This window comes from Pygoscelis adeliae, unplaced genomic scaffold (assembly GCF_000699105.1).
Source record: "Pygoscelis adeliae isolate BGI_AS28 unplaced genomic scaffold, ASM69910v1 Scaffold67, whole genome shotgun sequence".
Classification (NCBI taxonomy): domain Eukaryota; kingdom Metazoa; phylum Chordata; class Aves; order Sphenisciformes; family Spheniscidae; genus Pygoscelis; species Pygoscelis adeliae.
This window is the reverse complement of record NW_008825271.1, coordinates 3,559,015-3,569,986: the sequence shown is the minus strand read 5'-3', so window position 1 is coordinate 3,569,986 and position 10,972 is coordinate 3,559,015. Positions and strand designations below refer to the sequence as shown.

General features: G+C 64.4%; 1 protein-coding gene across 1 annotated transcript in view; it reads right to left on the bottom strand.

Moving 5' to 3' along the window:
* Window positions 1–10,972, bottom strand: part of LOC103921808 (prolow-density lipoprotein receptor-related protein 1-like) — a 21,206-nt gene that overhangs the window by 2,311 nt on the left and 7,923 nt on the right. The window contains exons 2-25 of the mRNA XM_009329834.1: window positions 10,815–10,934; window positions 10,302–10,421; window positions 9,987–10,214; window positions 9,644–9,757; window positions 8,553–8,759; window positions 8,210–8,378; window positions 7,905–8,073; window positions 7,430–7,655; window positions 6,946–7,071; window positions 6,524–6,739; window positions 5,992–6,300; window positions 5,528–5,740; window positions 4,784–4,927; window positions 4,152–4,367; window positions 3,699–3,937; window positions 3,487–3,616; window positions 2,964–3,142; window positions 2,661–2,847; window positions 2,108–2,326; window positions 1,706–1,889; window positions 1,220–1,421; window positions 984–1,148; window positions 489–689; window positions 30–396 (exon numbers count right to left, since the gene is read on the bottom strand). Of these exons, the coding sequence (XP_009328109.1) occupies window positions 30–396; window positions 489–689; window positions 984–1,148; window positions 1,220–1,421; window positions 1,706–1,889; window positions 2,108–2,326; window positions 2,661–2,847; window positions 2,964–3,142; window positions 3,487–3,616; window positions 3,699–3,937; window positions 4,152–4,367; window positions 4,784–4,927; window positions 5,528–5,740; window positions 5,992–6,300; window positions 6,524–6,739; window positions 6,946–7,071; window positions 7,430–7,655; window positions 7,905–8,073; window positions 8,210–8,378; window positions 8,553–8,759; window positions 9,644–9,757; window positions 9,987–10,214; window positions 10,302–10,421; window positions 10,815–10,934 (4,650 nt within the window). The remainder of the gene's footprint in view (window positions 1–29; window positions 397–488; window positions 690–983; window positions 1,149–1,219; window positions 1,422–1,705; window positions 1,890–2,107; window positions 2,327–2,660; window positions 2,848–2,963; window positions 3,143–3,486; window positions 3,617–3,698; window positions 3,938–4,151; window positions 4,368–4,783; window positions 4,928–5,527; window positions 5,741–5,991; window positions 6,301–6,523; window positions 6,740–6,945; window positions 7,072–7,429; window positions 7,656–7,904; window positions 8,074–8,209; window positions 8,379–8,552; window positions 8,760–9,643; window positions 9,758–9,986; window positions 10,215–10,301; window positions 10,422–10,814; window positions 10,935–10,972) is intronic.

Below are 10,972 nucleotides of genomic sequence, written 5' to 3'. Positions count from 1 at the left end.
AAAAAACCAGGGGGGGGGGGGGCGGGGGCCCGCCCCCAGCCAGGCAGCGCCCTGCAGCCCCTCGCTGAGCAGCACCAGGGCCCACCGCCCCCCAGGAGCTGCCACGCGGATGCTGGGCGGCTGCCCCCCAATCCAGTACAGGTTCCCGCTCAGCCAGTCCAGGGCCAGGGACGTCACTGTGCCCTCCACAGCCACCGCCCGCTTCCAGGACAGCCGGCCCCAGTCCTTCAGGCGCAGCAGCCCGATGGAGTCGCCCCCCACCTCCGCAAAGTACAGGCTCTTGTCTTTCACTGCGTAGTCGATGGCTGTCAGGCGGTCCACCTTGGCCAAGGGCAGGGCCCGGTGCGGGGGAAGGCCTTGGGATCCAGCTGTCGTGGGCAGGTCCTTCAGGTAGACCTGGAGGAAGGAGGCAGCACTAGGATGGGGACCCTGCTCCCCTGACAGCGGCAAGGAGAGCAGCCCCCAGGGCTGGCTCTGGAGGATGGTACCTGCGCCACGGCTGCTGGTGACACCAGGAGGGCAAAGGCCGAATCACGGAGGGGCAGGCAGGTCATCTCATCAGCAGCCAGTGTCAGCCCGGCGGGGCACCGGCACTGCCCAGCATGCCTGGCACTCAGCAGGCACAGGTGGGAGCAGCCACGTGCCACACACGGGTTAGGGGCCACGGGGCGCAGGGCTGGGTGTATCACCTGTGGGAAGGGCAGGCTCAGCCTCACAGCCCCTCCAGCACCCAGCAGTGGAGCTGAGCACGACTGACACCACGCCATGCTCCCAAGGCTCGGACATGGCCCAGCTGGGGGCAGGATGGTGAGGATGCTCCAAGAGGACCAGAGACCCTTGATCACAGGGACTGCTGCCCAAGGACCACTGGGATGGGGGTACAGCTCCCAGTGGCTCTGCACTCAGAGGATGGCAGGGCCGTGCAGGGTGGGAGCCCCAGCAGAGCTGGTGCAGCAGGGTTTGGGGCTCCCCCAGGTAGGTACCTGGAGGCCGTGGGGCTGCCCGTGTCGCTTGAGCAGCACGGTCCTGTTCTTGCCGCTGGCCTTGTCTACCTGCTGCACAGACCATGCCTTCCTCTCCGACCAGTAGAGCTGCCCCTCACACACAGCCGCTGCGAAAGGACTCTGGACCCAGCCCAGCTGCAGGACCTGGCAGAGAGGCCGTGAGTGCCCACCCTGGCCCCCATCAGGGCCCCATCACCAGAGCGCCCACCACGCACCTTCACATTGGTGCCATCCAGATGTGCAGAACCGATGCTGCCCAGCTTCTCATCCAGCCAGAAGATCCTCCAGGTGGGGAGGTCAAGGGCCAGTGCTGTAGGCCAGCCCAGCCCCTGGGCCAGCAGCACGTGCCGCCGACTCCCATCCATGGTGGCCTCCATCAGCCGTGGGTGGCTCCCCACCTCTGACCAGTACAGCAGCCTGGCAGGAAGAGAGGTGCTGGCCCATGGACTTGCCACAGCATCGTCCCAGTACCAGGGCAGCCCAGAGGAGCAGCGTGGAGCTTCCTATCCCATCAGGGTCACACTGAGCTCCACCCAGGGCAGGGACAGGTGCCTGGGCTCCTTCCCCAGTCGCACAGCACCAACAGCACCCAGGTCAGGCCATCCCACCTCTTTCCCAGCCTTTCGCCTGCCTCTGTGGAGGAAAATGGGGCAGGGCAGGGATAGCAAGGAGGTCCCCATGTTCTCTTGTCCCAGCCTTACCCTGCCAGAGGCTGGAGCACCAGGGAGTGGGGCCGGTCCAGGACTCCATCCATCACCACAGTGTACTCTGGTATCCCTCGCCAGGCAGCCCCCAGGCGAGTGGCCAGCACCTGCCCTGCTGCCCCATCTGTCCAGTACAGGTTGCTTCCGAGCCAGTCCACTGCTATACAGTCCGATCTCACACCTGCAACATGCTCAAGAGTCTGCACCCTTGGGGTGACAGCTGCATGGCCCTCTGGCACAATGCTCCCAGCCCAGGTCCCCTCCATCTCAGGAGCTCCGGCGCCTCCCAACCCTGCTCCCACCAGCACCTCTCCATGCAAGGGGACACAGCCTGGCAACCTGGAGACTGCACAGCCATGGAGAGGCCAGCCCTGCTAACCCCACACTGTCACAGCCCACCTTTCACCAGTGTGCCTTTCTTGCCGAAGTCGAAGCTCTGCCAGCGGATGCTCTCTGTGGCCAGGTCCATCCAGAAGACTTTCCTCTCCACCAGGTCATAGTCAAGCGAGAAGACAACGTGATCCTTATCAGTGGCCAGCAGCACCTCCTCACGCCCACTCCGCAAGCCATAGGTCAACAGCTCTGACTGCACGGCCACCAGCAACATGGGCTCTGGTCCTGGGGCAACAAAGAGCCGCCCAGACCCTGCTCAGCACTGGTGGCTCCACGGCCCCAGCACACACAGGCATTGGAGCCTGCTGGGACTCGGCCCTACCACACAGCATGTTCCCCAGTTAGTGCAGATGGATTTTCCAACTGGCCACAGGCTGGCAAGCAGCAGGTCACAGCTGAGCGGGGCCTGGGAGGCCACGTGGCAGAGGGGACAGGGCCATTTGTGGGACTACAAGGCTCCCCGTGGGCAGCAGGCAGGGGGGAACAGGTACCCACCGGCTCCTGGTCTACTCTAGGGTGCCAGGGACCCTCAGCACTGCTTGGCTGTCCCAGGGCTTACCAGTGAGTTTGCAGATGCGGCCATCAGGTTCCAGCAGGTAGCCAGGGAGACAGCCACAGCTGTACGACCCCGGGGCATTGAGGCAGGTCTGGCTGCAGGCTCCCTCAACAGGCTCTGTGCACTCATCTATGTCCATGCAGGACAGACCGTCCTCAGCCCGCCGATAGCCCGGGTCACACCAGCACCGCTGTGGGGAAAGGGGCTGTCAGGGTTGCCCCTTGGGGACACATGAGGCTCCCTCCTGCAGCTGGACCAGGGCAGCATGGTGGGGTAAGCCCCTGGACAAGGGCTGCTGGCACTCACAGGGCCCTGGGGCGAGGGGTAGCAGAGATGAGTGCAGGACCGCTGGCAGGGCACAGAGCAGTTTCCCCCCTCGTCCGAGCCATCTGCGCAGTCCTGCTGGCCGTCGCACACCAGGGATGCATTCAGGCAGGCCCCCAGCCCACATGGGTACTCGTGACTCTGGCAGGGAGCAGGTTGGCCTGCAGGGACACGCAGGGAAGGCTGCCCTGAGCCTCATCTACCAGCTCCTTTTGCTCAGCTGGGGCAGATTTAGCTGCTCTCACAGGGTGCCCAGGGCTCACTGCAGCCACGTCCAGAGCCGTGCCTGTAGACTGGCCTCAGACTATCCTAATCCCAAGGCCACCAGCCCTACAGGGACAACAGCTACCCGGGGCCTGGAGCCACCACAGATGCTGGGAAGAGGCAACCAGCACACAGGGCCTTTTGCCTTGGCACAGTCATGTCCCCACCTCCTTCTGTGCTGGGTATCCACCAACCACCCCTGGGTGAGACACAGAGAGGATAAAAGCAGGGTGTTGCTCACAGCCAGCCTCGTCGCTGCCATCCGTACAGTCACGCTCTCCATCACAGCGCCAGATATCAGGGATGCACTTGTGGCCACGGGAGCAGCCCCACTGCCGGTCCCCACACAGCCCTTCCTCCCAGGGACAGCCCTGAAAAAGCAGAGGGTGACCAGGGCCGCCAGCCCTCCCGGGAGTGAGCAGGGACAGACTATGTCCCCACCACCCCACCTACCTGCTCATCTGTGCCGTCCCCACAGTCGGCTGCACCGTCGCAGCGCCAGGCCTCTGGCACACACTCCCCGCTGCGGGGACACGCCACCTCACCCGTGCGGCAGAGCAGCGGCCGGGGCACGGCACAGCCCTCCTCATCCGAGCCATCCCGGCAGTCGCGGTCGCCATCGCAGCGCAGGGCCAGGGCCACGCACTGCCCGCTCCGGCAGGGGAACTCGGCTGGGCTGCACTCCTTTGGTGCTGCAGGCAGGGCCAGGGCTGAGCCAGAGCACCGTCCCCATCCCCATCCCACCAGCACAGGTGTGGCACTGAGCAGTGGCACAGCTACCCTCCAGCTGCTTGGCAGGTTGCCCCGGGCAGTGCCTGCTTCTGGACCCACAGGAAGGCTGGTGCACCCACCTGTGGGGCAGGCAACCCCCAGAAGCCCCTGTCCCACCCAGCCCCAGGGTCTCACCACAGCCCTGCTCATCCGCATGGTCCAGGCAGTCAGCATGGCCATCACACAGCCAGCTCTCAGGGACACAGCGAGTGGCAGTGTCACAGCGCAGGGCACACTCCTGTGTGGGGCTCCAGCAGCCTGTCTCATCCGAGGCGTCAGGGCACTGTGGCACCCCATCGCAGCGCTCCCCAGCCCCGACGCACACGGCTCCGCTCACGCAGTGGAAGGCCCCTGGGGAGACAAAGGAGCCTTGCTAAGCCTCCAGTAGGCAGCCAGGGTGCCCAGACCCTCTGCTAGCCCCCTGGTGACCTAGAATAGCCCCACACTACAGTGACGGGGCTTGGTCCCTCCTAGTCAGTGCATCCCAGTGCATCTAGGTCCTGAGCAAGGCGACTGAGGCAGTCTCAGATCAGCCACACCTAGGTCACTGTGAGCAGCAGGGCCAGCCCTGTCGTCCCCTTCTGACTCACAGCACCTCTAGCCCAGTGCTGAGCTCAGAAGAAACCAGCATGCCACATCACAAGCATCAGAGCCCAGATGGGCTCAGACCTTCCCAGGGCCCTATCCCACCAACCCCACCAGGAAACAGCCAGAAGCCTTGGCACAGGGAGATCCAGCTGCACAGGACACTGAAGAACAGCTCCTACCTGGGGTGTCACAGAGCTGGGCACACCCATCCTCATCAGAGCCATCCGCACAGTCCTTCTCCCCATCACACATGTACTCCTGGGCCACGCACTCGGTGCCATCACGGCAGGGCACATGCGTGCGAGGACAGGACAGATGGGGGACTGGGGTCAGGGGGTGTGCAGGGCTGGACAGGAGGTGTGGGGTAGGCAGCACTACCCGTGCAGGGCTGGTTGGGCGCTGGGTGATAGTAGTTGGCTGTGGGGCAGTGGTCTTTGTTGGCAAGGACCGAGTGGTGGTGCTGGTGGTCGCTGGCCGCACAGTGGTGGTCTTGGTTGGTGTGGTCCGGGCAGTGGTTGGCGCAGGGGTGGTCTTGGTTGATGTGGACTGGCTGATGGTGGTTGGTGTTGTGGTGTTGGTGCAGGAATAGTGGTGAGCGCAGTGGTAGTCTTGCTTGGTGTAGGTCTCGTGGTGGAGGTGGTGGGCCGAGCAGCAGTGGTGCTTGTGGTTGTCCTCGTAGTGGTGGTTACAAGTGGAGGGAGTGGCAGGGCAGACCCCTTGCTTGGTGGCACTGGCAGAGGCACAGGCACTGGAACATAAGCCTGGATTTGGGGCTGTGGCCTCCCCACATTCCAGGTACCTCCAAGAGCACCCCACATGGACAACAGCAGCCAGGCACCCTGCCCCAGCTTGGAGCAGCACAGGCCACCCAGCCCCATCAGGTACAGCACCAATGCCAGGCACAGAGCCCCGGCCACTCTTACCAGCCTGCGGCTCCGAGCCCACGAAGGCCACCACTCCCTGCACGCCTGCTGCTGGCACAGACAGCACAAGGGCCAGTGTCCTCCGGTCCCACAGCAGCAGAGCTGTCCCATTTGCCGACACCAGGTATGGCTCCCCGGCGGCCACAAGGCCGTGGGACCAGCTGGGTGCCAGGGTGACTGCTTGCCGCTTGGTCAGACTCAGTGCCCGCAGGCCTGCGAGGCAGAGGGATGGTAGTGCCCTGGGGTCTGCCGGCACCCCTCGTGGCCCACCCCATGCCCCCAGAACCCACAGCTATGGCAGGGCCCCCATGGCCCCCACTGCCAGGGGCCCAGCCATGGAACAGAGTCTGCCCCATGAGCACCCCACTGCCTGGGCAGGGACCTGCTGCACGTAGGGCATGGCTGGTCACTCCTGCCTATAGCAACCACCTCAGCTCCCTGCTCCAGACACCACCAGGGCTCACCCAGGGCTGAGCTCCAGAGCAGGCTGAAGGCTCTGCTATCCATGGCCGCAGGCAGGTCTCCAGGCCACGTCTCGTTCCAGGCATCCCATGGGGCACCCCCAGCCAGGCTCAGCTGCTGCAGGGGCTGCCCGCGGGCCAGCCAGTATAGAGCACCCCGCTGCCAGTCCAAGAAGAAGTGCTGGATGCTGCTGCGAGCACGGTGCAGGATGTGCGGGGACGTGTCAGATGCCTGGATCACCCCGATGTCCCTCCGGTTACATGCGAGCCAGTACAGGTCCCCCGAGCGGATGTCCACACGGGCAGAGCAGACTTGGCAAGAGTAGGCACGCAAGCAGTTACAGGGATGTCCCATGACCCTGCTCCTCTGCCTAGGTTCCCCCTGCCCCTAAAACCAGGGCACAGCTGCCTGGTGCCTTGGCATAGCCCCAGCGTGGTCACCATGGGACTGCTGTGCTCTGCATCCAGGAAATCCTCAGGCCTCAGGGAGCACCAGGAAGGGGAGCATGCCCTCCATCACCCCATAGGGTCTCACCTGGCAGCCTGGTTGCAATGGCCTCTCTTCTGCCTGGGTGCCCCATTACACGCAGCAGCGTCCCATGGTCATCCGTCCCATAGAGCACCGACCTCTGCCAGCCCACATCTTGCAGGTGGAGGGGCTCCTGCCACTCCTGCAGCAGTTTGCTGTGCGCTCCAGGGCCCACCTGCAACAGGGAGATGGCCTTCCCTGATGCATACACGATGGACAGCTCTGTGGGGTACAAGGGCAGTGTGTGAGTGCGGCCCTCAGGGTAATGGACGAGGTCACCAGCATGAACCAAGGTAGAAACATAACAGCACTGGTGTGTGCTGGGAACCTCATCCCACCAAAGCCACAGCACCTTACAGCCCCCTCCGACTCCCACAGGGATGCATCCTGCCCCGGACAGCCAAGCCCGCCTTGCAGACCCTGCTCACCTGCACACTTCCCCGAGGGCAGGAGGAAGAGGCCCTCTGGACATGCACACTTGTAGCCCCGAGGGTGCACAGAGGACAGGAGGCAAAGATGACTGCACAGGCCCGGAGCACACGCAGCAGTGTCCCCTGGGAGCAAGGGGACATTAAGAGCTCAGGCAGCCATGACCCCCCATGCCTCTCCCAATCCCCAAAAAACACAGGCTGTCCTGGGGCTGGATGTGGGCTGGCTACCCCAGGCAGGGTAGCAGTGTCACATGAGGTAGGAGGGCTCAGCTCTACCCGTAGCCATGGGACTCGGCAGCTTTCCTATGGGTTCATATGTCCCCTCCCTCACAACCCCACAACCCCTCACTGCAGGACCAGGAGAGTCATCAGGCAGGACCCGCTGAGCTCCAGGACCCAGCGCAGCCTCTTCTAGCACCCAGGAAAGCGGTGAGGGTGCTGCCAGCCCTGCACTGGTGCAGGCGCCCAGCAGGGTACTCACGGGGAGGCTGCTGCAGTGCGTGCAGCACAGTGAAAGCAGAGACAGGGGCACGGAGCAACACTGCGTGCTCCTGGGGAGAGGCCCGGGTGGCCGACACCAGCTCTGTGCCGTCGGTCCAGAAGAACCGGCTCTCGAACACAGCCAGGCCCAGTGGCTCTGTGTGGCTCCGCAGGACAGTGGGAAAGGAGTGGCGCCCGCTGCCATCCACCCGCAGCGTCTCGATGGACTGGGGACAAGGCAAGGCATGGTGACCATGTGGCACCCCCACACCCCGGCACTGAACCACAGCCACGGGGCTCACACAGGTGCCTTCTCCCTCCCAGCTCAGGGATGTGTGCCAGACCTGGGCACCGCTCCCTGCTCCCTCCCATGCCTTGGCCATAGCCACAGGGGAACAAGGGCCACCCTCCCCACTCCCACCTCATTGCCTCCCAGCACCTGGTGGGGGCACAGCCCTGCTGCCCCACATCCCTACCTCCTTGTACTCGCTGATCCAGTACAGCCTGCCAGCCACATGGTCCAGGCTCAGCCCCACAGGCTCCTCCATGGACACCACTGTGAGTTCCCGCCGGTTTGAGCCATCCATGCCGGCTGCAGCAATGACTGTCCGGCCCCTCTGCCCACGGTTGACCCAGTACAAGGACCTGGGGGCAGGCACTAAGCACCCACCTCATGGCATAACACCAGTGCTGCCACAGTTCCACAGCAGGCATGACATGGTCAGCACCAGCATCGCTCACCCAGGAGCCCGGGGCCAACCCTGGCTCACTCGCTCCTCACCTTGCAGCCGGATGCACTGTCAGCTGCTCTGGTGCCACGTCCTTCCCCAGCACTGTCACATAGCCCCGTCCATCGCCCAGCCCCGCACAGATGGCTGCAGGGTGGCTGCTGGCCCAGTACAGCTGCCCTGTGAACCAGTCCACAGAGATGCTGTTCACCTCCCCGGCATCTGCAGAGACAGAGCAGTTTAAGGCACACCACTCCTGCTCCAGGCCAGGAGGCAAAACCCTTCCTCTACAGGTTGCCCCTTCCTCTACAGGAAAGGCAGGGCTGGGGTGGCAGGCCAGCTCTCAGCACCCATCTCAGCCCCGCTATGGCACCCAGGACCCTTGCTCCTCCCCACCTGCATAGAGGGGCCGCATGCCCTTCCCCGGGAGGCGAGCGCGGAGCTCGCCCTCCTCTGTCAGCCAGTAGTAGGTTTCTCGGAGCAGGTCGTACACCAGGGCACGGGGTTTGGTCTCAGTGGAGAGCAGGGGCCGGTAGGCTTGGGTCCGCACATCCAGAAGGGCCAGGTCCTGCCCCACGGCCACCAGGATCTGTGTTGCATTGTCTGCCAGGGTGAGGGGGAGGTCACCCGGTGAGCGGGGAAGCGGCTAGCTGCGGGCACTGCCCAGCCCCTCCCCCCCGGCCCCCCGCCCCCCCCCCCCCTGCCACTTCACAGATGGTGCCATGCCACAAGGTGTAGCCCTGGAGGCAGGCACAGCTGAAAGCCCCCGGGGTGTTGCTGCACAGCTGGCTGCAGGGGCTGTACTCCAGGGAGCACTCGTCCACATCTGCAGGGATAGGCACAGCCAGGAGCCCACTGCACAGCTGGCTAGCCACCCCCCAGACAGCACTGCCGCTGCTCCCCAGGGACCACAGGCAGGCTCCCTAGATACCAGGACCTGGGCCCCAGCCCCAAAGTGCACCAGCTGCTGCTGGGACATGACCTAAACACAGCCTTTGTGGGGCCAGGTGTGACACGCAGGCAGGAGCGGGTGAGGCAGGGGTGTTCCTGCACAAGCGCTGGCTCCGGGTGCCCCCAGCCCCAAAGTGCACCAGCTGCTGCTGGGACATGACCTAAACACAGCCTTTGTGGGGCCAGGTGTGACACGCAGGCAGGAGCGGGGCTGAGGCAGGTGTTCCTGCACAAGCGCTGGCTCCGGGGAAAACCTGCTCTCGGCAGCCAAGGATGCATGTGCCCGAAGCACGCGCACCCTGACCTCTCCCTTACCAGCACAGCTCTGCCCGTCTGCCTGCAGGACCCAGCCAGCCCCGCAGGAGCACTGCACTCCCCAGTGTGTGTCAGCGCACGTCTCTGCACAGCCCCCATTGCGTACAAAGCAGCTCCGACCTGCGAGGACACAGTGGAGGGGTGACACGACGCAGGACAGCTCTGCGGCTCCCCCCGGCCCCAGCCACACGGCCAGTGGCCAGCAGCCGCACGCAACTCACCGCACGTGCTGGGCTCATCAGTGCCGTCCAAACAGTCGTCCTCGTCATTGCACATCAGGGACTCCAGGATACACTTCCCCTCATCGCACCGCACCATGCCAGGTGGGCAGGGGGCTATGGCACACACAGCTCATGTCAGGAGGGCAGATCAATACCAGGTGGGCACAGGGGAAGCCATGGGTCCCAGACTCATGGGGAGGCCTTGCAAAGCATCAACAGGTTCCTGGGATGCTTGCCACCATCCCAAGGGGAGCTGGGGCCCAGGAAGGCAAAGTACCCCCTACTTCACACATGGCCTGGACAGGTCTCACCCCACTGAGGAGCATCCAGCATGCTTGCTTACCGCAGACATCTTCATCCGAGGAATCGCCACAGTCATCAATCCCGTTGCACTTCCACTCAGCCATGATGCACACCCTGTTCCTGCACTGCCACTGCCCGGGCAGACAGGGCTGCTGGGGACACCCCTCCTCGTCCCAGCCGTCCTCGCAGTCCTGGTGCCGATCGCACAGCTCCCAGTGCGGGATGCAGTGGTGGGTGCCAGGACACTGCACTTTCTTTGCCCCGCACACTGAGGGAACAGAGCAGCACTTGCACCCTGCCCTGTGCCCTCAGCCACCGCCACTCCCACTCAGCCTCCCCAGCAGAGACTACGTACCACAGTCCTGCTCATCAGAGCCATCCAGGCAGTCAGCAGTACCATCGCAACGCCAGCTGCTAGAAACACACCGGCCATCATCACACTGCCAAACATGGGGGTCCCCACCACAGGCAACATCTGCAGGGACAGCACATGGTCACTGGGACCTACCACTCCACCACAACCACAAGGGTCCCCTCCGTCCTGGCACGGGGCAGGTGCTGGCAATGCCCAAGGGGCTCTGCCAAGGGGCTGGCCCACAGCAGCCCCCAACAGGGCTCTCTGGCAGTTGCCTCGCTCAGCATGGGATCCAGGATATGTCCCCATACCACAGACATGCCCCAGGAGCTCTGGGGCATACACAACCCTGCAGGGTGCCACACAGGAGTCACTGGCAGAGCCAGCAAGGAGCAAGGTGCCTCTGGCCTGCCCTGTCCCACCACCTTCCAGAGCACCAGGGCCCCTTGATGCCTGCGCAGCCCCCCAGGCCACCCCACGACAGAGGACAGGTGCCAGCTTCCCCTCACTCACCGCACTGCTCATCTGTCCCATCAGGACACTGCTGCTCGCCATCACAGAGCCAGGGAACGGGGATGCAGCCGGCACTGCAGGCGGCCTGGCGCGAGGCCGCGCATGTGGGGCCGGTGGGCGCTGCGGGAGAGAGGGAGCCCAGCCCATGGTCAGCCTGG